The 26,080-nt window shown below is 45.1% G+C and overlaps 2 protein-coding genes across 3 annotated transcripts; one reads left to right on the top strand and one right to left on the bottom strand.

Moving 5' to 3' along the window:
* Positions 1–339: 339 nt before the first annotated feature.
* On the bottom strand, positions 340–23,873 carry tfb1m (transcription factor B1, mitochondrial). Of its 2 annotated transcripts, none has more exons than XM_085392502.1 (8): positions 23,834–23,873; positions 21,537–21,683; positions 20,866–21,017; positions 20,574–20,682; positions 20,299–20,450; positions 19,855–19,974; positions 1,630–1,757; positions 340–763 (listed from the first exon to the last, which is right to left on the bottom strand). In XM_085392502.1, exons 2-8 carry the CDS (start codon positions 21,667–21,669, stop codon positions 475–477), a joined length of 1,083 nt encoding a protein of 360 aa, XP_085248628.1. In that variant the 5' UTR covers positions 21,670–21,683; positions 23,834–23,873; the 3' UTR covers positions 340–474. The 2 variants fall into 2 exon arrangements, with proteins under 2 accessions (XP_085248628.1, XP_085248629.1); XM_085392503.1 differs by lacking the exon at positions 23,834–23,873 and adding an exon at positions 22,644–23,780.
* On the top strand, positions 7,907–12,125 carry LOC146646351 (claudin-20). The gene is made up of 2 exons (XM_085392099.1): positions 7,907–8,405; positions 9,057–12,125. Exon 2 carries the CDS (start codon positions 9,236–9,238, stop codon positions 9,962–9,964), a length of 729 nt encoding a protein of 242 aa, XP_085248225.1. The 5' UTR covers positions 7,907–8,405; positions 9,057–9,235; the 3' UTR covers positions 9,965–12,125.
* Positions 23,874–26,080: the final 2,207 nt, after the last annotated feature.

Genomic DNA, 26,080 nt, shown 5'->3' with positions numbered 1-26,080 from the left:
CGTCTCCCCAGAGACTGAGCAATACACACTGGAAGGAATAAAAGTGGCCTGAATATGGAGCTGCCATGTTCTCCTTGTCTAAATCACCCTGAAAACACTGTTTCTTTCAGTCCCACAGGATGAGGTGTTATGTGAGATGGATAAGAAGTAAGAACTGGAACATAAAGAGATGCTTTCTCTTAAAAAAGCTTCTGTGGGGAACGAACTAGCCGCCTTTCTTCATCCTCCCTAAAACACGTGACTTGCTGGTAGCTGTTGGATCCCAGGAAATGGTTAAGGGGCTGAGCCAAAGCCTGTGTGGATCCTGTGTGTGAGTCCCAGTATTTCCTGTATACCAAATTGCCGTGTGTGTGCAGGGGAAATGCTTTAAAAATGCATGGTTATGCCAGGTGGAAATGTCACAGCTAAGAGCAGACTGTTGTCTCCCTGTGCTAACAGAAGCTATTAGTCCCCTTCTCTTGGTGTCCATGCTTTTTATTTTTTCAGCGGGGTTGCAGAGGACTCTGCCACGCCGCTCGGTGCGTCCGTAAGTGTAGGCGATGATGCCGTGTTGCTTTTTCTGGCAACGTGCTTCAGCCTGAGCTCCTCTCTGAACTCGTAGGTGAGAAGAGCGGGCTCGTGAGCGCAGAGACGAGCGTAGGCATCTGCTAACGCCCTGAACTGGGGTATGGTGAGTTCTGTGGGGCGCAGGATGGGGTCTACGTCGGCCTGCTGCATCATCTCCTGTGTCAGTTCAACACGACGCGCCTCAGGGAACAACTTCCTGTGGGGAAAAAGCGACGACACGAGAGTACAGATTCCTGCGCTTAGTCCGCTTTGATATCTTAACGATCATGCAAGTTTAATGGCATCAGAAAGTTCAAACAGAAAGAAATTATCCCTCAGCAATTATTTCAGATCGGTGAAGTTAATTGAAATCACACAAAGTCCTCATGAATTGTTAATTTACTCCACAGCCACACTGCATAGTCCAGGGCTGCCATTAAACTCACACAAAGTTTCTAAATCAGAAACAGAGCAGCTGTGATTTCAATTGCTAATTTTTATTTATTTTGCCGTCTCCCACCCTGAAAGCTGTCCCTGCCTCAGATGTTGCTGCGGACTCGTTCGCTGCAGGTTAGCGAGTGACAGCCAGCTCCACACAATCTGCAGATGCTTTTTAGGTGCTCGAGTGCTGGTGCCGCCTCCCCAGTTTGGTGCTGCTGCCACCGACCCACGGCAGTTACATAAAATATGCTTCCTCGTTTTCCTATGCTACCTCAGTGACTCATAATTGCTGCTCTCTTTCAAACAGCCAGCGCTCTTTTGTTATCTGGGCCTACATACACTTCCCTAACAGGCACGGGGGCGATGGGCACACGCATGTGGGTGTCTGGCTTTGTTACTAGCTGCTCTGAAGTTACTCGAATGTTCAGCTTTGGTTAGAGAAACACTCAAAAGCTGTCTGAATGGTGAATATAAAAAATATATAAAGCCACTCTAATTAACGATGAGATGAAGACGTTGCCGTCAGACATGAAAAATGTAGAGAGAGAATAACTGATGTGAATGACGCATGGATTAAAAAGTAAAAAGAGGGAAAGAGTGGATCGAGGCCCTACAAGCTTCATTAGGTTAACGTGTACTTACTCGACTCCTTTATGGCAGTGCTTCCTACGGAATTGGAAAACGTTCCTGACGACTTTCTCCACCAGCTGAAAGGGCTGCTGGATCTGGGGCTGAACCAAGGGGGTGAAGTGAACTACTCCCACGTCAACCTACAACGAGAGGAAATCCAGACAGCGGGGGGTTAGCACAGACCTTAAAACTAGACTGCAGAGAGTGTGCTCATGGGAATGTGGTGAAAGAAAGTGGCAGAAAAAGAGCAGTCAGGTGTGATCAGAGGGGGAATGTCAAGTGTGCCAAAAAAACAAGCTTTCCTGACAAATGGCACGAGAGATACAAAGCTGGACAAAGAGAGCGAAAGAGGGAAAGGGCTCAACACTCCGGGATAAAAGAAGGAGGGAAGGGAGAAAATAAGATGACGCAGCACGGCTGGTTGGCGAGCTAGTTCCAGTTGCCACAGTAACACCTGTGCAATGGACCATAGAAACTGAGTCTCTGTTGTTGCATCACCACCGAGTTCCTTAATACCTGCAAGCCTGACTCACCGTAGAGCGCATCTCTTTATCCCACTATCTGCCTCTAACATTTCCACTGAGGACCGACCATATATAGATGCAGCGATGCAGGCAGCCATGGATGATTCAGCGGGAACTAAATCGCATATACCTGCTTTCAGCTCACTTAAGAAGGTCCCAGAAAAGTACTCCAGGGTTCGGTGGAGCCCAGGAAGGTGGAGATATTTTGGAAATGTTTTTGTTTTTGAAGGTCACATTTGGACAAATGGTCCCACGAGCGTTTCAGGAGAAACTACAGCAACAGTTTGAAACCTTAGGAGCCAATCAGGTTAAATCAACACCAGCCCCATAGTCCCTAATAAACGAATAAGGCCATGTGTTACACCGTAATACATCTGACTATTAATTTATTTTTGTTACTTGTAGCAAAATATCTGAAAACCACAAACATAATAAATAATATCTATAAAATCCATAAATCTGGAACCTCCCAGCACACCGCAGATGCAGGAGAAAGCAGGACCAGCTATACTGGAGGTGATCCAGAGCTGCCCACGGAGAGACCAGGGACGCACTTTTTTATTTCACGTCAGCTGAAGTCTTTACAGTGTTACCACAAACCCCCTTTAGGTACCCCCGTTCGGGAACCTGAAGCGAACCCCAGTTAAGGACTGGTGGTGGGACTCTCGGCTCCAGTTCCACTCTGGCAGCCTCCTCCTGATCCTTCCTGTGTCAGCTCTAAGCTAACATGACACACTGATGAAGTAATCGCGTCTGAGCCAGCAGAGTGCATCTTTCTCACTCTCAGATCTTTTACTTTCAAGCACCTATACGTACACACGTTCTATTCTAGCACTTCACTTGTTCTCCTGTAAAGCATCCTCTAACTCTCTTTATCTCCTCAATGTCATGATGAGCTCAAAAGAACCAAAATACATTAAAAAGACTATTTCTGAATCTCCAGATCTTTGCTTTAGCAGCGCAAAGAAGGACATCGTTGTTCAAGCACATTTCACATGATGCTGCCAGTTCTGTAAGTTATAGTTAAAGGAGATACTGCACAATCAGGGTGATACTGCACTGCGTGGGGACCTAAAGCTCAGGCAGACTACGGGCAGCAGAGCACAACAGCTGCCTGTCAGTCTTTCCATAGTCGGTAATAGCCTTACTTCCCTCAGGAGGGAGCACTGAGTGGGACTGCTCGAGCACATCGAAAAGGGGAGCTACATAGACACACATCCAGAGTGCTATTCTTAATAATAACACATTTCGTAGTCCTTAAGTGCTTTTATCTGTAATTTCACATGACTTTTTATTCAGGTATACGCTGGGAGGAACCGCAGAGATGGCAAAAGCTGCAAAAGGAGCAAAGCGTGCTGGTGCATGACTGGCAATGTTAATTTAAAGATTCGAGGCAATACAAACATGTGAACCACACATCCCCTAAGGATAAGCGCCCCCTTCTCACGCTTAACGGGGGTAAAATAAAATGACATCTAATTCAACTCCGTTCAAAGTCTTCCTGTGGTGACGACGTGCCCCGCGGAGCTCCTCGTGCACCCATGTGGCTTGTATCTCTGGATTGTGTGATTCACTCTCCTTCTCAGCTGCTTCGTGCTGTCCGGGAGTCGCGGCTGGTGTTGATAATTAGGGGAAGAAAGCTAAAGTGGTCCAAGGGTACCAAAGGATTTTAATTAAGCCATTTAGAGTTGTTGTTTTTCTTTAAAAACAGATGTAGCGTTCAGGAGCGCTTGTAAACCACAGCTCTATCTCATATCAGATCTATAGATCCCTGTGTAGTCCAGAGATGCCTGGTTGCTGCTGAGCATCCTGCCAAAGAGGCTTTTAATGGGACAGCAGCAGTGGAGACTCTTTGTCTCACCAGCCCTGAAGGCTGTGCGCTATAACAGTACGGGAATGCTTCAAACTGGATGCAGCATAAGGAGCAGGGACAAAGGATGTCGTGGGTATAAACAATTAATCTTAAATCTTCTTCAAAATGAGTTTATCATTTACACAGAGAATATTTTACAATCAAAGGCCACGAGCCGTCCCGGGCACCCAGCGGCGGGGCTGCGGTATTTTGTCTGCATCATGAAAGGCGCCGTCTCCACCTGTCGTGTCGACAGAAATTCAGTCAGGACTTTGTATCTGGAATTTGGAAAAACACTTGTATGGGTGCTTTGGTGACGCTAGATCAGACCACCATCTGGTAGGAAGAAGCAATAAAAAGGAACGTCTTTAATTTCACTCTCTGCTGGAATAATTAGGCCATTTATATTCCGCACTTCATGATTTAAGAGAGGAGCAAGGGAAAAGTCGATACTGGGACTATACAGGCAGCAGCATTTCAGCCATCAGCTTGTCCAAGTCACTTTGCCCGTTTGATTTATGTGTGGCCTTGCTACATGACTTCACTAGGTAGCACCACTGTAATATGTCCCACTCCCTGCCATTAATCCCTCCCCTCGATAACCCCAACATGTAAGGAAACTCCATCTTAAATCACGTGCCGTCACCTGGCTCCTGTGCCGAGGCGCTGTGAACATGCCTTCAATGCTCTCTGTGAAGCATATCCCAGACTTACCGACCCCCTCTGAGCCCATTATCCCTCACCCTGTGCTGTACAAAGGTAGCAGTGGGGATCACCTGTGCAGAGCACACAGGCTGGCCAGACTGTGGGAGTCATTTTTTTTAGGAGAAGAAGAAAAATAAACAAGCGACTCATTAGCCCAATTTGAGCTGTTATGTAAGGATCTTTAGTCCAGCTCATGAACATTCCTCTCGCTCTGACTCACTTAATTCAGATAAACTTGATTACATTTGGGAAACAACGACTTCAAACATTTACACCAACTCTGAACCTGCTTCTTATTCCAAATATGGCAACTCAAATAATCCGATTAACCAACAATGGCGCCTTTTATGAAGCGTACAGTGATTCGGTTCGAGCGTTCTGAACAGTCACGTCTGCTTTCGTCCTCAACTTCAGACCTTTTTCTGACCCAATAATCGGACATCTGCATGAAAAGATTTGCACTTTACTATATTTCATGTGTTTGACCTTCCAAAAGCAGCACTATTACTTTATACAGCTTCCTTCTCTTGCTCTCCTTTCCCCCCATTTCCATCTCCGATGTGTCTTTCTTGGTGACTTTACCCAATTGCGTGTGAGCAGTAATTTGTCATGTCCCTCTAAGCGTAGCCAAGATGAGATGGCAGGGGCCCTCGGGCTCTAGCCACTACACTACCTGAACCTCCGACACTTACATAATGGCAGGTTTGGAGAAAGAGCTGGGGGATGGAAGAAAGCTATATACAGCCAGGGAATACACGAGACAAAAGCTCACGGAGATCCTGCAACCGAAGAGGGAAGAGCTGCATTAATCATGACAATACCTTGGGAAGACAACCTCCATTACATCAGAGGAGGCAGACAGCCTCTCGGAGAGGAGAAGGCAGCAGTCAATGCCACTGAATATACCAGGCTGATATTGCTTGAGGGGTTTAAGAAGGAAGGGCTTAGGGCTTCCTGTGCAGGCAGCCCAGCATACTTCCCATGAAATTGGCCCTTGGCATGCACACAGGACATTCGAGACACTCCAGCCTAGCCTCTGACAAGATCAGCTCCTTGGAGAGAAACTTTCGTCATAGAAAAGCTTGAACTTTGCCCAAAAATGTGAAATTTACTGTGCCAGTAAATGATGATAGCATGGGAAAAAGAAGTTCATACGGGACACTAAAAGCCTCACACACGTCAGTCCAGGCTCGGCCACTTGCTTCACGGTGTAGCCCGAAGAGAGTCTTTAATATGCTGGTAATTTTACAAAATGTCAGAAATGTTTTGTCTGAGACGGGTTTGCACATATTATGTAGGGTGAAACTAGACTTGGACCCTGCTCTGCAACAAGATTGCAGTGACAGCAACATCACAGCTATCGCAAGACACCTTGCATCGGAACTGTGAACAAATCGCTGTTGCAAGGCGATGAGCCTGAAAACCAATTACGCAAGAGCGGACATAAAACGGGGGAAAAAAAAACGTAAAGTGAACGATAAAAGCCCCTCGCGCGGGCAAAAAGGAGCACGGCTGGGCCGGCAGCGCCTCACAGCTACGCTGCAGAAACGCTGGAGAGCTCTGCTGTAAGGTGATAAAATAAAAAGGGACCACGCTTATAATAGCCCACAAAATCTTCACACATCACAGCGTCACATCTGCACCCACTGGGTATTTGTTGACTGCATTTTGCTCTTCTCCCGCTACATCCATTCCCTCTATAATGCATTTATTTATTTATTTATTTATCTTGCTTCTAAGCGAACAACAGCAGCATCAGCACTTAAGATCTCATCAGTTACCAGGAGACAGGTCACACACGCCATACTGCAGTGTGCGTGTAGAAAACTGGAAAATCTCTCATCTCGCTGCAGGTGCGTCCCATAAGGAATTCTAAGAATGTAGCGCCGAAGGTCGACACCGGCATCACACTGGAGCTAATGTTGTGTGCACCATCCCCACATCTCATTTTAAGACAAGGGTCTCTGAGGGGTAGTTTACAGGAAAAACAGTGGAGGCTGGGTAGAAATAAACAACCGGATCAATAGCTAAACAAATCAATTGCTACCAAACCATCTCCACGTAATGACCACGCATCACCGTCTCCAATACCTGGCCTGTACTGCAGTTGGGAGACTGGCAAAACTATTTCCCACAGCCGGACGTTTTTGTGCCTTTGCAGCAAAATAAGAGCAACGCACATCTGCATTTACAAGGATATCAGGATATCGGCTCTATTAAACCCTGCCTGATTTTCTTCCTTTCTCGCTCTTTTGTCCTCTTTGTCATTCATGAATCAAGGCCGTCCTAGCCACTCCCCCTGTTGTTCTATGTCCTCTACAGGGAAGGGAGGAAAGACGGGCAAAGACAGGGGAGCAGCTGTGAATTTTAGCATCCTGCTGACTGATGCTGATGAAGATGATGCTCTGGGGAGGGTCAGTTTTGGCATGGCGGGATACACATGCTCCTCTGGCCTCTGGACCTAGAAAAACAAAGCCTCACAATACCAAAGCCTGACCAGCTCATCTGGCCACAATCATAGCAGCTATTTCTTCTGCCTTAATTAGAGTACCCTTCCCCATGGTACCGTCAGGCTATGATTGGAAATCTTATCTAGCCCTCTCAGCCATTACTTAGGCATACATTTTAACAACAGCAGCACTGAATTATGATTAACTAGGAAGCTCAGTGCAACAATGGGATGAATATCATTTTATTTTGTTAGTTAGCAGCATTTTTCCCCATCATGGGGGGATTTCTGGTATCTTTTAATAAATGCTTGAGCCACGAGCCACACATTTTTTTTGTAACTGGTCTTTAAGTTAATCCTGCACGACACAAAAATCTGCTTATTATACAGCCAGAAACAACGGGAAATGTACAGGTTTCTGTCAAACAAGGCGCTTTTAAAGCCCCGGGCAGTTTATACTGCATAGCACAAGGATTTTTCTCCCTGTTATTGTTTCATAAACTCTTTATATGCCAATATGACCCTTTTGTAAAATAAAAAAAACAAAAAACAAATAGCACTCTGTAACAACATGCACTACTGTAATCAGTTCTAAAATATTAACACAAAAACAAATTCACAAAAATAATGTATAAATAAATAACCAGATAAAATCTGATGTTTGGACAGTTTTATTTTACTGAAGCTCTCTCTAGGGGACAAAAGTCATTTTTTGTATATAAACCTAAGACATGTAAATATATAACTTATATATGACCAGTCACGTAATTGTTTAGTGAAATTAATGATAAATAATGTAGAAAATAGTGAAAATGACGCGAAATCAGTAATTAAAGGAGTTCGGTTCGAGTGAAACGGCAGAAGTAATTCCGGTCCTGTTCTGGCTGCTCGAAGGTGGAGGAGGTGTCGGTAGTACAGTAGCGGCGCGGAGCTGTGAGGTTTGAGCCGTCTTTGAAGTTGGGAGGCAGAGACCGCTCTGCTCCAACGCGCAAGCCCACGCACGCGCAGACACACAAACCGGCGAGGAGCGACTCACAAAGAGAGAGAGAGCGCGCGCGAGAGAGAGCGAGAGAGCTCCGGTTATTCCTCCGGGCTCCGGCCGAGCCTGTGTGGTCTCTCCGCTCTGTTGCTAAGGAAATGGATGGCTCGAACGGCTCCGCGGTCCGGGATGAATCGTGCTCCTCGCCCCCTCAGAAGCCTGCCGTGTTTACCGGAATCACTGCGAACACCGTGACGCGCCAGCTCTGCACCAGCCGGGGTAAGAGATCATTCCCACAGCGCTGCTTTCTTTCAGACTGGACCGGGAAACAAAACGGAAACAAGTGGCCCGCGTTTACTGTTCATTACAAGCTGGAACGAGCCGTGAATGAGAAAAACCGTTATGTCAGGAGGTCCGACTAAAAAATGTGAATAAAATTTAAAAAATAAAATAAAATAAAATAGTAATATAGAGAAAAAAAGCTTTATTTTCAAAGTTTATTTCTGCGACCGAGTAAATAATAATTGGTGTTCCAGCTTTAGATGAGGCTGTGCAAGTCTTTAAAGGCTAGTCTCAGTTTGTTCGGTAAACAGCGCTGAAATCAAAGTGGTAGAAAATACAGTCGACTGTGTGAGTGGAGTGAAGGCACTGCAGCTCAGAGTCCACATACTGTGACTACTGAGCATGGCAAATACCTCAAACACAAACTCATCTTCCTCACAGACAGTAGCTCTGTAAAAGCAGAGGAGTAGAGCACACATGCACAACGACCGGCGGTGTTTTGCTTACCTACAGTGAGCCTGAGCCAGCTCTTAGCGCCAGTGCTTGATGCTGTCCTTTGTTTCCAGCCAAAAAAAAAAAAAGAAAAAAGTCTGCGCTTGTGTGAGGTGAATGAGATGTGAATTTCTCATTTCCGTCTCTCTCCTCCAGCCCAGTGGAGCTGCAGCTGAGGAGCCGGGGAACTGGGGGATTCTGACTGGCAGCTGGTGCACCACCAAAGGAGGGGAGGGAGGCGGCGGGGGTCCACGAGCAGCGGTGCCGGAGCGGGGTGAATGCTGCCCGGAGAGGACAACGGCTGAGGCGGCAGCGGCGTTGACTTGAAAAGCAGCATGGCATCCACGGGCATGCAGATATTTGGATTCGTCCTAGCTCTGCTGGGCATCATGGGCGCCATGGTGGCCACTCTGCTGCCTAACTGGAAGGTGAGCGCAGATGTGGGCTCCAACATCATCACAGCTATCTCCCAGATGCAGGGACTGTGGATGGACTGCACATGGTACAGCACAGGCATGTTTAGTTGCACACTTAAGTATTCAGTGCTTTCACTACCCGCATACTTGCAGACTGCTCGCACCACTATGGTGCTGTGCTGCGTACTGGCTGCCATGGGCCTTTGCCTCGCCTCCCTGGGACTAAAATGCACGCGCTGGGGAGGTGGACGGCGCTCCAAGCGACACGCCGCCATCGCCAGCGGCGGCTGCTTCGTCGCTGCAGGCTTTCTGTGTCTGGTGCCTGCGTCTTGGTTTACCAATGAGGTCATCACCAACTTCCTGGATTCCAGCGTTCCCGAGAGCAATAAGTTTGAGCCTGGAGGTGCCGTGTACGTTGCCTTTGTTTCCGCAGGTTTCCTCTTTGTGGGGGGGTCCATTTTCTGTATGTCCTGCTCGGGAAAGAGACACGGACCCCAGGATCTGGTCCTGCTGCCCCCCCCTGACAAATTGCTTCTCCAGCAGCAGCAACAACAGCTGCTTCAGCAGCAGCAGGAGCTCCAGCACCAGTACTGCTCTCTCTCCCCATTAGACAATAAGACGGGCTACAGCCTGCAGGACTACGTGTAATAATGCAGTGCTGTGCACGCCAAAGGGAGACGAGCCCGAGGGGAAACATCACGGCTACGCACTAGGATCTACTCAAGGATGGAGTTGGAGGGGGAAAAAAAAAAGAAAAAAAAAAAAAGAGGAGAGCAACAACTTTGAAATCACATTTTTCCTTCTGCTCCATCTTCTTTTTTCTGTTTTGCAAGCACAAGCAGTCGAGGTATTCCCTGAGCAGCGCCTTGGAACAAACGGCGTGAATGTGCAAGGAGCCAGGATACCAGGATAAGGTGCTGCAGAACTGACGGAAGCTGCCAACCAAACGCAGACATCCTTCATCAGTAAATCACACAGAGTTCCCTGCGGAATGAATTAAGCAAATAAGGAAGCCTTGAGTGGAGTTTTTTTTTTTTCCTCGCCAAAGGTTTAAATTGAAGGAAAAAACATACGATTATTTAGCTGCTATTTACAATCGTTCAGTCCTTCGTCTCATTTGATAAAACAGGCAATATAAAGCCCAAGAGCAGTAGGTGGAAACCCTCACATAGCAAGCCATTGTAGTTTATCCTATGCTTGTCCACTAGAATGCAACATGGAATTGACTAATGAAATAAATGGGCATATTTTTGTTAGCTACTAGAATGACGTTGATATTTTGCCTCTAAAGCATGCTGTGTGGAGCCTGTGTACAAATACAGCGGAATGCCTGGTAGAAGACTGAGACATAGCCACACAATGCCTGTGCCTGAAAAGCTGTAGAAACATTACCCTGCTGTAACTGTTCAAAGAGGACTGTCAGGAGGAGTAGATGTGGGCTGCTGGGCTGGATTTAAGAGAGAAAATGCAGGCAAACAGATGCCTGCGTCTCTCTCTGCAGGTGGAAATATGAGAGAGATGGAGAGAAATTGAAAAGAGCGTGATCCAATACTTCAGCAGCAGAGTGGACCATCTCATATTTCCATCCAAACAAAAACAGTCTGCCTGTAAGTAGCAGCTACCCATCTCGATCCATCCCAGACGATCACGCCCACACATTTACACATGCACTTGTGCGTCTTCTCGTATGCAGTAAACACTCCGACACGCCGGCTTTTTGCATGTGCTTTTCTCTCCTGTCATCCACCTCCACACTGCCATGGAAACCGAATTCAAGCATTGTCTGGGGGTATGTGCGTGTCAATCAGTCAAGTTGTTTTATTTTGAGTGGGCGGGTGGGTAGGGGGCATCTTTTTCTCTTGCCATGGCATGCCATAAGCTTTCATCAGAGCCTCTGCTCACACTACTTTCACTAATCCCCTTTATTAACCAGTGACATGAAGCAGAAGCCCTGGTCGGGGGGGGGGGGGGGGGGGGGGGGGGGGGCTGGAAAATGGCTCTTCTTTGTAACACACCCCTATATGGTGTCTATGCCGTGCATGCGGTCTCACATGGATGAACAGATGTTTAATGGTGCAGTGGCACAGAGGAAAAAACAAAGCAGATAAGAGGAGGAATCCTGAGTCACAGCCAACTGGGTAGTCGTGTGGCAAGAGGCTAAAAATGATTTGAGTCATTCTCCATATGCGACTTGTTTTTCAAGTACGTCAGCAATGCGCATACACTACCAGCCTGCACCTGCAGAAGGGTCTCAGTGTCTTAAATTTCATCCACCAGACTGTCCTCGTTTACCTACCAGTCGCCCTCGTCTTTTTTTACTCCATCTCCCCGTCCTGCTTGTGTCAGGATATGATTCCTGACAAGAGAACACTGATGCATGTTGAAAGCATGTCCTTCTGAGACGCACACAAACACGCACTCGTGTCAGTTTTGCAGCTACGCTTTCACAGTTACCGTGCGCTCTATTTTCTGAGGTAAGAAGATGGGAGGAATATTGTTTTTGTGCTTGAGACAGGCCTTGGCAGTGATGTATAGAACTGCACATTCTCTCCTTCTCTCTCATAAGAATGCAGCTTCCTGGGGGAGAGCAGATGGCTAAGCCCAGCTCGCCACCTGCAGGCTGCTGCCGGCACACCACGGGATTCGCTGTGGGAGCTGCCGGTGGCCCCGCGGGGTTGTTTTTTTTGCCCCGCCCCGGTTTAGCCCTCTTGCCCAGCTCAGACTGCTCCCAAAGGAACTGGCCTCCTGACAACGACTCACTGCCCAGGCACCATTACCAATGCAATAAACAAAGTAAAGAATGTGCCAAGTCATCAAGTAATACTGACACGTTATGTGTTTTGAGAATGTGCCAAATGGTCTCATGATGACACGTTTTAATAATATCTGAAGTTCTTTTTGTTTATTTTTTTAACAACTTGTTTGTACATGAATTCTACATTAGCAAATGTTTTATGGATTTGTGATTCGTCCGAATCAGCTGGATGCTTGTGTACAGTCCGGTGCGGCTTTCGAGGGTTATTTTAAATCCTCTTTATTCCTCATTTCCCAAAGCACAGCGAGACGAAACAGGAGGAAGACGAGTGAAAAGTAAATAACGCTTGTTTCAGGAATTCCGGTTTACTGCAGGTCTGTGACAACTGTACACAAGCGTCTAGATTTTTAATACGTTTAGGTTTCCTACTGAAGGATCGGGATTCCTTCACACTGGTTCAGTATAAGATACACCACGCTCATATCATATCTTCTTTATAAGAAGACTAGTCAGTGCACGTTTACGTTATTTGACAGCAGTTCGGTTCAAATGGCTGAGCATTCAACTTCTCTGGACCAGGACAAGTACATCACACAACTGGCACTCTGGAAAAAAAGGGAAAGTCTTTCGGTCTGATATGATTATGCAGGGAAAAAAATTAGCTAAAAATCTCTCTTTTTTGTGGCTGTGCAGCTTGATCATCAGCACGCGATTTCATTAGCTTATAAATGGCCAGAGTGCAAAGTGACTAGGTCCTAAAAAGAGTTAAGCTCTCCTGCGTATCCTGTACCAAGACGTTGATTTATGGTTTTGATAACTGCAGCTTATTTTTGTGGATGCTTTAGCACTTCTTACTTTGCCAGAGCATATTTGTGATGATAAACAGTTCACAAGTTCTGATACAGTTGTCTCAATGTGCTTGTGCAAGTAGTTCTATTTTTTACCAATAAAACTATTTTGTGAAAGCAGCGCGCCTGCTGGATGTTGTGTGCTTTTATGTGTGTGGCTGATGGGGACGGCGATAGCATTCATCTTCCTGCCAAATGTACAGATTGCTGGATGGTACAGGCTGCGCAGTGTGCAGGAGGGAAGGCAGGCTGCTCGTATGCAGCACCCACCAGTACAGCAGTGCGTCCAACAACAAGAATAAAAAAAATAAAAAGGATTCTCTGAAAATCGCACTTAAAGAAAGGGTTTTATAAAGCTGCTCCCAATCTCTTCCAGTTATTTCTTAGTGATAACATGAGCGAATACACGAAGGAAGCAATAACGACACTTCTGGGAGTTGAAGGGAACGCGAGTTATCCGAGTTGGCTGGTTTATCTGGCACAAAGCGACGAGTTTAACGACATGTAAACTCTTCTGCCAACTGGTGGAAAGAAGAACATTTTTTGCCGCCTCTCTTTTTGGTATTTTATCACATTTTTGCTAGAAAAAAAGGATCCTTAGACCAACTGATCAATCAGATTAACTGAAAATGGACTAGTTTACTCCTCCGCTGCAGACCACACTTCTTTGTCCCAGTTCTTTAATAATTAATCAGTGCTATGAAATGGTATTTACCCCGTTTCTCATTTCTTAATTTGTTGCAGATTTGTCACATTTACACGTTTCAGATCAAACAAATGTTAAAAACGTAATTTCCCTTTAACCTAATAACTGGTTGTGCCACCTTTAATGATAACCAGCAACGAGCCTTTCACATGACTGTGGAGGAATTCGCAGAATTGTTTGCATTCAGCCACACTGGAGGGTTTTCCGGTATGAACTTCCCGTTTCAGGCCACGCCAAAGCGTCTTAACTGCATTTGAACCCAGACTGTGATTATTTCACTCCAAAACGTTCATTTTGTTGTTTCTGAGCCGTTCGGATGTGAGTCAGACTGAGAGAAGTGAGGCCTGCAGTTTTTTAAGTGTTGTTTGGGGTTGTTCTCTGCCGTCCTGGACGGGGCGTCGATGCGCTCGTTCAGTAACTTTGGTAGGTCGGTCACTCCTGGGAAGGTTCAGCTCTATTCCAAGGTTTGTGGATAACATGTGGATAATCCCTCTCACTGTGGTTCACTGGCATCTCAAAGCTTTAGAAATGGATTTTTAACCCTTTCCAGACAGAGATGGCAGTGACCTCGTCTCTCACTTGTTTCTCTTTTAGCCTGATTCACTTCACAGGTTCTATTTAATGTTATTCAACAGGTTTGGCTATAATCAGGCCTGAAACTGAAGCTTTCTGTGGTTAATTCATGATTTAACAAGGTACCGTAGCAGCTAGGTTTGGATAGCTTTTCCCCTTCATACAACAAACAAACTCTGTGATCTTTGTCTAATATTAAAATTGAAAATGTCTGTGAAAATGTCTCAGACTTGATGGGAGTTTGGTTCAGATCACAATCCTGCACAGCACGTTCCCTCACGTTCACGCTGGTGTCATATTTAGCCTATACACTTCAGATGGGGTGGTTATTACATTAGAATCCGGGCTCTCATTACAGCTGATTGGAGTCTCATCAACAGAGGGTGAGTGAAAATATGCTTTCCTGAAACAAACATGGATTATTAAAGCCTCTCTCTCTCCCCGTCTCATTCTTTCCCTGTGTTTGGTTATGCAATACGAGTGCAGATCAAATAACTACTCCTCTCGTGGGGGAACGCTAATAAGATCTGCCCTTCTGTGTATTTAACCTACATTTTTCATCAAAGGCTTTCACCCCGAGTTGCTGCTATGACAGATCTGGAGTGTGAGCTTTAAATGAGGGGAGGTGAGCACTTGTCAGTTGCAGGCAGGGGTTAATCACGCGCTTTTCTTTCAACTCCGAGCTCACATTTGTTTGTTGACCTTCCTGGTCAGCAAAATGTCTTTCCAGATATCACCAAACAGGAAAAAAAGGAGGAGGAGGCGTGGATGGTAATAAGATGAACAAAAGACTCGGTGCACGTTAGGGAAATGCCATCGCTCACATCCACATTGCTCAAAATTGCACCAACGAGTCACAACCCTTAAAGTGCTGCTCTCTGATTCGGACAGCAGTTATGCTCATGAAAGTTCATACTGGAAATATAATGCGCTCATCAGCGCTGAGGGAGGATGACCTTCCTTTGTCGCTCTCCTCCAGTCCCTGCGCACATGTGAGGCCGGGGAATAACGGCAACGACCTTAGCTGCTCGGTAAATCGCTGACAGAGGCAGTAAAAGCTATGAAGATGACAAAAGGGAAGCTTGTAGGAAAACAATACGCTGTGACAGTTCAAAGGAGGCCCTTTAATATTTTAGCTTTGGAGCGTGCAGACCGACGCGTGCCCGGGAGGATTCGGTAAGCTGAAGGTGAGGGAGGCTAAACGCTTCAAGGGTGCTGAAGGTTTTTGTATTTTTAGATAATCTATATTTCTCCTGACTAAAATGATGATTACTGTAGACAGGCAACAAGGAAAGAAAGAAAAAGAAGCTCCTTTAATCATAAGATGCTGTTCATCACCTCACCAGTGAAACTAGTTAATATAGCCAGTAAATCTTTACCTGGAACTTTAAAATTGGGATCCATCCCACACCTTCAGTCGCCATAAAAAGCCTTAAAGTAAGTCACAAACCGCCGCGTGTGATGTTGAAATTGGACACTCAAGTAAGCCTTTAAATTAATAGCTTATAGATTGATGCCTCCCATCGCGGTGAGGCTTTTCCCCCATGATAAATGTATTGTAATTTGATTTTTCTCATTTGTAGCTGAACTTTCTTTCCTTGGAGGATAGCCGGGTTTTTAAAACACCGCACCCCCTCCGCTGCGTGCTCACTAACCAAACAGAGCTGAATTTGCTAAACTCGGCACAGTTACTTGTTAGGAGGAGGCAGTGGCTCTCTGGAGATGTTCTTAAGCTAGCTCTGCCAACCTTGGCGTTTTGTTTAAGGTGAGCGGAAATGAAGGAAGAGGAGAAGGAAGAAGCAAGGGAGTATTTTTAGATTTCTTTACCTTGGGTCCGTGATGTATTGAGACCAAGCCTTCGGGCATTTTCTGGGCTGGCACGAGTCATTGAAATAACTTTCCCTGATACTCTTGATACCGCGTTTGACCCCGTTTATGGGATAGGAATAGGCTCAGATGAATTGTGAGAGTGGAGGATGTGTGGCGGGAGGTGAGAAAGCAGCACAGCCCCTCTGAGGAGATTCACTCTTGCTGTAGAGACGGGCAGCGAGGCCACATTACATCACAGAGAAGATATTCATCACCACGGTGGTCCGAGCTGGGTCATGCTCCCCAGTGAACCACCTGTTTCAATTCAAAAGGATAAAATTAATTCAACAGAGGAGGAAAAAGTCTCCAAAACTCGGAGCTGTGGAGGAGTACATGTACAGTACCTTTAATTCAAGTCCAATCGCTCTCTGACTACTGCCAGCTACAACCGAAGTTCAATGCGGCATTAACAAATTTAATTTAGCCTCTGCTCATCTGGCCTGTGCTCTTGGTAGACTTGTGTACAAGGCGAACATCTGTAGGGCGCTCCTCCTGTGAGGCTCGGTTAGTTGGTGGGTGACGGCCATTACTCAGAGCAGGGCTGATGACCGGCCCAGACAACCATCTGTTTGGAGGTACGCCTCGCTCTCCTCTCAGATCCATCTCTGTCATGAATCTGTCTTCTGGTGCTCTCTGGGCTTTGTTTCATTTGACAAATCTCATATTCAGACGATAATCTGCTCTCCAACCCTGCTTCCATTTATTCTGGTTTTCATCACCAATATTTCCTTCCATTTTTGCATCATCACCCACCCTTATTCCCTTATTTCTCAGCTCATTTTCTTTTATTCATTCCATTTCCTGTTATGCCCTACCCCATGCCTCAATTTCATTCTCACCTTATTCAGCAAATACCCGAGTTGTTAGCACAACGTGGAGCCCCCGAGGAGCTCTACAGAGGACACAGCAGGTTGTTTGCGACGGAGCAGCTACTGCACGACTTACAGACCCGCCTGCGATGGAAAGAGGTTGATTTTAATCACATTGTACCCAGATGGGGGAGAGGAAAGGGGAAGAGAGATGAGCGAGTCAACGTGTGCTCTTTTCTCTTTTCAAATCAGCTCCTTTGCATGTAAGGAGGCAGTGAGGATGCAGATGCTTGATGTCAGCGTGCACTCAGAAACCCCTTGACCCCTGACCAGAATATGAATTAGAGATGTGTATGAAAGCAAAAGCAAAAACAGAAAGGCAGTTCCTATTTCGGTTTTCTCAGGGAGCCTTCAGATACGTGCATAGCTGTGAACCCCAGAAGCGATGCAAGCATCACTCAGTCTGTCCATCTATGTGAGAATTAACAGGAGGAGAGCGACTAATAAGGAAGAGGAGGCAGGTGTGATCTGCAGTGGGACGGACCTAGGGCACCCTGAGCCTGGGGGAACACCATCAAAGCAGCCAATCGCCACTCTCGAAACCCTTCAAGGACAATCTCAGTCACTCAATGTGACACAGCAGAGGCGAGAGGGACAAGACTGGCAAATTAAGCAGCGGGGATAAGAGCCTATCTGCCCACCCCGCGTCAATGCGGGCCCCCGCAGCCGCTGATGTAAAATGGATTCAACATTTCCTTTCTCATTATCCCATCAGCCTGCAATACTCGGCCTCCTCTACGTTCAAATCAGCCGGCCAATCAACCCACACTCCCCTCCCCCCTTCGCCTTGAAGTGATGCTATTTTCTCATCGTGGTTATTTGGAAAGGTTCACTGCTTTTTCAGCGGCTCTCTGGGACTCGCTTTGGTTGATCTCACAGTATTAAACCACTTCACATGTTTTGTTTTTTTACACTTCACTAATTGCCATGTGTGCACAGCACCTGCTACCGTGTAGTTTGTTTTACTGTCCTGTACAAAGCATTAGCATCGCTGCAGAATAATCCCAACAATGATTGGCACACACGTTCGCAAAAAGGCTCACGCAAAGTGAAGAAAGCAAGAAAGATACAGAGACACAGACCTTTGGTACTTGGCAGTCTAACAGCACCAGTATAATTAGTTCCTCTCTACAAAGGGGGGTATTTAGCCATCGCCATCTTCATAAGGAGCACTGTGAGCAGTGTACAGTACTAACACTCTGCACAGCAACCATAACAATTTATGCACGCAGCATTTTTCTTTCTGTATATTCAACATCTACAATATCTCGGTTACTTCTTCTCTTTAGCAGGAAATCTGTCAATATTCCCATGAGTGACAACCTCAGTCGGTCCCGCTCCTCTCAGCCTCTCTGTCCTGTAAACCATGGAAGGACATTTTTACTCTTCATGCTTTTCTGCGTAATTACTCTGGTGTGCACCAGTAAACAAAGCAGAGCCACTGAGCTTTTTATGAATTATACTACATGACACACTACTACGATAGACTTCATCTACTCTGTGTGCTCTTGTTCCTGGTCTTTTATAGGACACCAGCAGCAGGAGGGCTGCTCATCAAACAGCCATCATCTCTCCTAATGACACCAATTTGACCAAGAGCCCATTAAAACATTTAGTAGGAATAGATGGCCCGTGTGGGCATGTGGGAGGCGCGGATTCATCTGCACGCATGTGTAGCATGAAACTTCCCCTGTTCAAATGTATTCATACCATATGAGCATATTACATCAAAAGATAAAGCCTGCTAAAGCCCATTAAGCTCCACTTTGACATACACACAAAAATAAAATGCTCTAGAGAAACAAATGCACAGAAAGGCAGCTGAGTGCGATGAAATAATCATTGGAATCCATCTCTTCTAAGAGAATGAGCAATCAGCACTGGTCCCATTCACTCGGCTGAATTTTACTCCACACGGGAGATTAAATATTTACTGTCAGTGGGTCTCCTAAAGAGCCAGGACATCTTCGAGGGACCAGCAGTCTATCTCTGACATCCACCTAACACCTATCCTTTAATTCTGGGAAAGAAAAAAAATGGCTTTATTTGTACAAAAGATGCAAGCGAGCTCTTGAGTTTTCTAAAACACTTGAATGTGTGCGATTTAAAATAAACTCCAGCTGCGTATTAGCCAGCATTGATCCTTTTTTTAATGCATCACCTCTGGTCCTACGTTAAACGCTGAAGCTGAAGACGAAATGCGCGATCGGCCCTGATGCTCACACACGGGTGGAAAGATGCAGAAAGAGAAACTGGGCCTAAAAAAGAACAAGGCCTTCATTACAAGGCACAGTGTGATCGTGCCACATCTCAAATACCCACCAGGCATCATTACAAGCTAAAAAAAGGGTCCAAAGACAGAAGTGAGACAACACTGATTCAACACAGTCTTAATGAAGCCTTAAAGCAAGAAGAACGAGTGGAGGGATGAGCCAGGGTGACATGATGAGGGTCCCGCTGACGTCATGAAAGCTGGAACGTCACTTGTTCACTGATATTGAAGATTAATATCATTATTATTATTATAATAATAATAATAATAATAATAATAATATACTTTACCGTTTCTTTCATTTTGTTCTGAAAGAAGAAATCTTTTCCCAGCATCACCCCCGAGGGTGTGCGTGCGGGGATCTGAATGCTCGCTATAGCTTTTCCCAATAAACCGTAACTATCAGCACAAACTTCAACAGCACCTTGAAACAAACCGAAAATATTCCACTACAGTTTGAAGCAGAGCCTAATCCGAGCGGCTGGTACACAAACTGGACGAGGAACAAAGTCAAGAATCAGACGCCATGTGCTTTGCCAAACGCCTACCCAACACCTTTTTCTCCAGCTCTAAAGTAATTAAACTTCAGCAGCACACTGATGAGGTTTTTTCAGTGTCACAAAGTCAAATATTAGTTAAACACTACCTCTGGTTTGGGGACGAAGGCCCGTCCGGGGATGGTGAAGCAGTTGTGGACAGTGCAGAGATACTGAGCCATGATGGAAAGACGACTCCTCTGTTTGCTGCCTGTGCTGGCCGTCAACCTCTGGATGGAAAAAACAACTGCTGAAAGTTACTGAAGCATATTAAACGTGTCCTAAAGATGATTTTTGCATCACAGACAGAGAAGAATTAAGCAAACATCAATAAAGCCTGTTGGCCTGAATCATGAAAGGCCCATCCCAAATCTATTCATCTCAGCTGCAAAGTATTTTTAATTATGAATCAAGGAATCAATATTAAATCACAACAATAAAATAAGAATGAAATGAATAAAAATGTCTGCAGAGTGACGATTGCTCAGGAAATCTGCAAACACGGGTGTTTGACTTTATTTAGGGTCTATGTGGGTCATGTGGAGTTCACCCACCTCTGCCACCTCTTTCTGGAAAGTGAGCGTGAGTCGGGTGCGTCCAAACGTGAAGGGCCCCGTTCTGTTCGCTACGTTTTCCAGCCACTTGATGATCAGCGGGGTTGAGACGCTGAATGGGAGATTCCCTATGATGTGTAGGTTTGGAGGGTCTGTGAACACACACACACACACACACACACACACACACACACACACACACACACACACACACACACACACGTATTTCCCTCAGTTTGATTGCCGTAACAGCTTACGTACGCTCATCCTCTTACCTCCCTCCCATGGCTTAGAGATATTTGTTGGGAATCCTCGATCCAGTCTGTAGGTGAGTATGTCACCGTGGACGATCCTCAGCCTGCCCGGTGCTGCCTCAGACAACAGCTGTGCAAATGGAAAAAATAAACAAGTAACAATCATTTTAAAAAGAATAAAAGGACTCATCAGTCACTCTGCAAGCGGCCACAGCTGCAAAGAGAGGGAGCCGGCTCCTGCAGGTGAGGACGTTTGAGCCGTTTGTGCAGAGTGACCTCGTTCAGCCAGCCTGGATCCGGCCGTTCTGCTCACCTTCAGTCCGGGGATAAAGCGTGTGTCTTTCTCCACAACAAGCAGGTCTGCGGCCCCAGCATTGAGGATGGAACGGGTGAGGCCTCCGGGACCCGGCCCCACCTCACACACGTGGGCATCTCTCAAGCTGCCCGCCTGGCGCACTATTTTGTCTGAGAATACAGAGAGGGAGCACTCAATATTCATTTATAGTAATTTCCTGGGATACATTCTCAATTCGTGCAGCCTATAAATTATAAGATGTTCTTCAATCAAATGTTTTCATCAGTCGGGCGTCCAAATTGAGATTAATAGAGTGTGATGCTGCAATATCTGCTCTCCTCTGTGTGATGAAGATGAAAAGCATTAATCTAACAGTCACCTTGTCCAAGGACGAGAGAGCAGATCAAAGCTGCACTGCATCGCTGATAATTGTGTTAAGGCTCAGCTCTCAAGGGCTACAACAACTGAGCTGGTCCATTCGCATTAGTAGGAGATCTACAGAACCTCACCTACAAAGAAAGCCTGTCGGTTTCGATGCCTTCAAACAAGGCGGTGCAGCACCGTGCAATCAAGTGCATGTAACACGCTACTGTACCCTGAGAAGGACCTCAAGGGTCTTGGTACACTGCAGACGGGGCAAAAGAAGAAGGAGGAATGAAAGAAAGAAAATAAAATGCTGGATGACTAACCTGTGAGCCTCAGGTCCAGCAGAAAGTTCTGGGACAGCTGTTTCTCTGCTCGCAAGTTGTACAGCTTTATGAGCTCACCTACAGTCGGCAGGGGAGGCAGGCGGAAGGAAGCCAGCTTCCCCGAGGCAGCCATCACTGGGGAGAAGGCTGTGAGAAACAAAGGCAGAAAGCTGTGAGACTAAATGTGACTGATGAGCCTCCTCAGCAAAGAAAAACACAATCTCACAGTATTAATAAGAAATTCCTTTGTTACAGCAGCTACAATAAAAAACCCAAAAACAAACATAAAACAACCGACTAGCGGAACAACAAGTGGAATGGTGAATAACTCAATAAAATATGATAAAACTAATATATTAACAGGGTCAAGACCAATCTGGACAAATAAAATAAGAACTAAGTCTAGTCCAACTTAACTGAATGCAACCATCTGGTACAATTATAGCTATTCTGAACTATGCAATTTATGATAACTATGCAGCCCATTCAGCAACTGAAGAATTTGAAAGTAAATTAAAACAAAATATAATTTTACATTAAATAAAAAGTTTTAAACTTAATTAAAATAAAACATGTCTTAAATTAAAATAAGTAAACTGTCATGTTTATTGCTGCCAAAAAAAAAAGTTAAACACATTTGGACAGTGAAGGAATGTCAGGATTCTTGCTCAGAAAAAGGATCAACATGCTCTGAAGTCAGAGTTCCAGTCTACAAAAACCTTTTTTGTAACAAAATATCGATTTCTGCTGTCCCTGTATCGATACATTATTAGCAAACAAAATATCACGATACTACACAGTATCGATTTTTTCCCCCACCCCTAGTCTCAGCTCAACTGAACCATGGACTTATAAACTGCTTCATGACCAGGTGAGACCTGTTTCTTTACAGTTTGGTGGCATGTTTAGCAGATAAAAGACCAGGAGCTGAGTCCTAGTACTGAACTTGTATTTGGTACTTTTTCCACTGGAACTCTGAATATGAAGTACAAAAAGATGTTGATACAAGAGAAGGAGGCAATCGCTGAAAAACCCACATAAACCTGTCACAGAACAAAAAAATAAAATAAAAAGCAACAAAACTAAAAAAAAAATTAATGCACTGACCAGCTCAGCCAGACCTAAAGGACCTCCTGAGCTACAGCCAACTGGGGGGAGACACGAACACCAGATTCGACTTTTTCCCAAAAAAATAAAAAATAAAAAAATCATCTAAAAGAAAACTCTTTGGACAGATGATACATAGAGTGAATTTTACTAGAATGATGTAGAAGGAAAGAGCATGTATGACAGGTCACTGTTCTGTGATGATCTGACTGCTGACAGAAGCAGCAGAATGAACCGCGCAGTGTTCAAGGCTATACTCTATGCTCAGATTCAGACAGGTGCTGCAGAGTGGATCAGACAGAGCTCCACAGTGCAGGTGGATAATAGCCCAAAGCAAACTGCAAAGTTTCTCAAGGCAAAGAAATGGGGTATTCTACAATCAGCAAGCCAGTCACTTGAGCTCAGCCCAGGAGAGCAGCTTATCAGTCACTGAATACAAAACTAAAAGGCAGAGCGCCTCACAGACAGGCAGCAGCTGAAGGCAGCTGCACTAAAGGCCTGCAGAGCATCTCAAGCAGGAAACACAGCACCTAGTGATGTCCATGATGTCTAGCCTCCAGCACTTTGAACTACTAATATTCACCCTTAACCTTTTTTAGTTTGTCCATTTACTTTAGATCCTCTGAAAATGAGGGACTATGTATAAAACGTCCTTGAATTAAAGCTGAAATCCTGCACTTCAACCACACCGTGATATTATAATTCTTAAAATCCACTGTGCTGGTGGAACAGAGACAAAACTACAGAAACTCTCCAAAAACCTATGGGAGCAGATGCACATCAGGTTTTTTCTCCGTGTCTTGTGTGCGCCTCCTTGTGGCCTTTGAGCAGAAAACTAAATGAAAACACCCGCACACAGTTATGTGCCGTTCTCCACGTTATGAAAACACGTTCACTGTGACGGCCAACGTCACGTAAATCCACGACTTAGGAGGAGAAACTGGAGCTGAATAACTGGACTTATGAACTCCACTCTGAAGCTGACAGCTGACTCTGCTGTGACACTCTTAACACAGGAGCTAACATTTGCAGCTAATGTTAGCTTGCTGTCTAAAATGCAGCTCGCAGAGCTCGTGGGAAAGCCGCCAATTTACACGAAACACGTGACCGTTTTCTCCAAAAATCGAGATAAAAATGACAATGACACACAACGAGTACACGAGACTGATAACACACAGGAGTTTACCCACGTTTGTCACCGGCGGTGCTCTCTTCCTTGAATTTCCTTATTCGTCATCGTATTGACGACCAGATATCCAATAAACTTCGTCGAACACCGGTATCACCCAATCAAATTAAAGTAGGCGGAGCTCCACTGTGCCCTTGACAGGGCGGCTGGTGTTGATGAATGACGCCTCTTCGCCAGAAGGGGGAGACATTTCAGCGCACACAGTGGCACCTGGTGGTTCATGTAGTCCTAATTTTACACCATTTCTTCTCTTAATAAGATCTGAAAGAGAATCTACAACCCTAAAAATCCAAATGTAGCTTTTAAAAGAGCAAAAGATGGGAGAGTCATTCTTAACTTGTTGAATCCTTTCCATTGATGGGCAGGCTATATGCTTCTATTAGAGCTCTGTAGGATATTTATTCATTGTCTGAGTATTTTGTGACACTGAGTGATGCCCAGCTGTTGTCTGGAATGAACCCTGTGGCCCTGCAGTCTCCCTCCTCTGTTCATGAGACACGCTGGCTCATAGGCATCTGAGCCTCATATGGAAATACCCTTCCCCTCCAGAAAGTCTGGCACATGACTGGCAGTCCTGACTCCTGCTGGGGCTGACCTTGAGAGAGAAAACCAGCGGCGGTGTCGGTGGGTGAGAGTCATGCTGCGTTTGCTGCTATGGAAACTACTTTAAACTGGATTGTGCCAGAAAATATCAATCACTTTTTTTAATCGTTTGTGTGAGCTGGACTCAAACTTTATTGAATATTGTTACAGTCTGGGAGCAGGAGGGTGTGTGAGAGAGAATCACCTCCTCAATGCAGCTCTATAGTGTGTGATCAGGACACACAGGAAATGAAACATAAGTAATTAACATTTCTGAGCGGGTAACTCATCACCAGAATGGGAACACGAGAAGAAAAACAAAGGCAGAAATACTTAACAGCATGTAATTTCCCAGCCAATTTAGGCTTTAGACACAGGCTCACATCAATAAACACAAAAACCACAAGAGATGTACAGCAATAACTTCTGTTATGATGATAATTCACAGTTGAGTCAGTATTATTCCCCTATATTTATCTGGATGTGTTACGGGTGATGTAACAAGTTCAGCAGGGTTAAAAGCCCAAAAAGTGAAACCAGATGCACGCTCTTATGAATACCCTGTTTATCATGGCAACACTGGATTCCACTGAGTGCTATGGTCTTACTATTACTTTTTTAATTTAAATTAAAGAGTCGCTTTGGTCTGAGACTGCATGAATGCCAGTTTTTGGCAAAGGTGACGCCTGTGACTGATTTTCTGTTTATGTTGTTTCGTTTTTACTGAGCTGAAATTTGGTGTCAAACATGATCTACGTCCAAGCTTACAGTAAACCACCTTCAAATTGCTCTAGAAGTCTTTTGATGAGTAGTTTGACTCAAACAGCAGCGTGATGTCATTTTCATTGTTCTTATGAAAGAAAAATTATGTTACATTTATCATTTTTATGCCAGGTCACAATTTCTGTGTTTGGAAGCGAAAAATACAAACAGACTTTACACAGACAGACCAAACATCGGCCGTACTGGAATTCCTGTGATACAGCACCACATGAAAGAGGTAGCTGTACTTCAGCAGAGGAATTCCTGTGGTGATGAATGTGATCCTGGGATACATGTGGTGTGGTATTTTTGTGGTATCCTGAGACGTGCTGGCCCTTTCTGGATAATTTACCATAAGATGTTTGGTGAGCAGTCTTACTGTAAAAAGGTTTCCTACGTGAATTCAAATACTGAAAGCTTGCTTGTCATTGCAGGGAAGTTAATCTGATTATATATCCTTTAACAAATAACTGAGGTTTGTCTTTGATTGGTGGCAGTGAGTAAAGCAGCTATTTTGGAAGGTAAATGTATTTGCTTTCTTGTTACATGTACCTACAGCTAAATACCCGTTAGCTTAGAGACAAAGGGGCTCAGCTGGTCTGTCAGACATATTTAGTTTAATCATTTCAAAAACTCAAGGATCAACAATCTGTTATGTTATGAAGGGTTATGTTTTAAACCTTTCAGCAAGTAGCAGCTAACAAAGATTGTCTTCCTAAACCAAACCAATCAAATTGAATTAAAATGAAGATAACACTCAAAGTCAGCTAAACTTCAGGGATGTCAATCTGTTCAGTTAGGAAGCAGAAACCTTCATGTGCTTTGGTGTAAATGAAAGTGGCAACAGGTGCACCAAAGAGGCAGCAACAAGACAACCTGCAGAAAGGGAGGGATTTGGCAGATG

The sequence above is a fragment of the Rhamphochromis longiceps genome, linkage group LG19, assembly GCF_057381845.1.
Source record: "Rhamphochromis longiceps isolate RC_006_pf linkage group LG19, R_longiceps_female_GT1.1, whole genome shotgun sequence".
Lineage (NCBI taxonomy): Eukaryota > Metazoa > Chordata > Actinopteri > Cichliformes > Cichlidae > Rhamphochromis > Rhamphochromis longiceps.
This window is presented reverse-complemented; position numbering and strand designations above follow the sequence as displayed.

Bases quoted from the DNA above. Each gene is read 5' to 3' on its own strand.
- LOC146646351 (XM_085392099.1), top strand. From the start codon at position 9,236: ATGGCATCCACGGGCATGCAGATATTTGGATTCGTCCTAGCTCTGCTG.
- tfb1m (XM_085392502.1), bottom strand. From the start codon at position 21,669: ATGGCTGCCTCGGGGAAGCTGGCTTCCTTCCGCCTGCCTCCCCTGCCG. The intron at 20,451-20,573 runs GTAAGAGGATGA...GTGTGTTCACAG, and splicing joins CTCTAAGCCATGGGAGGGAG to ACCCTCCAAACCTACACATC. The intron at 764-1,629 runs GTAAGTACACGT...TTTTCCCCACAG, and splicing joins CACTGCCATAAAGGAGTCGA to GAAGTTGTTCCCTGAGGCGC.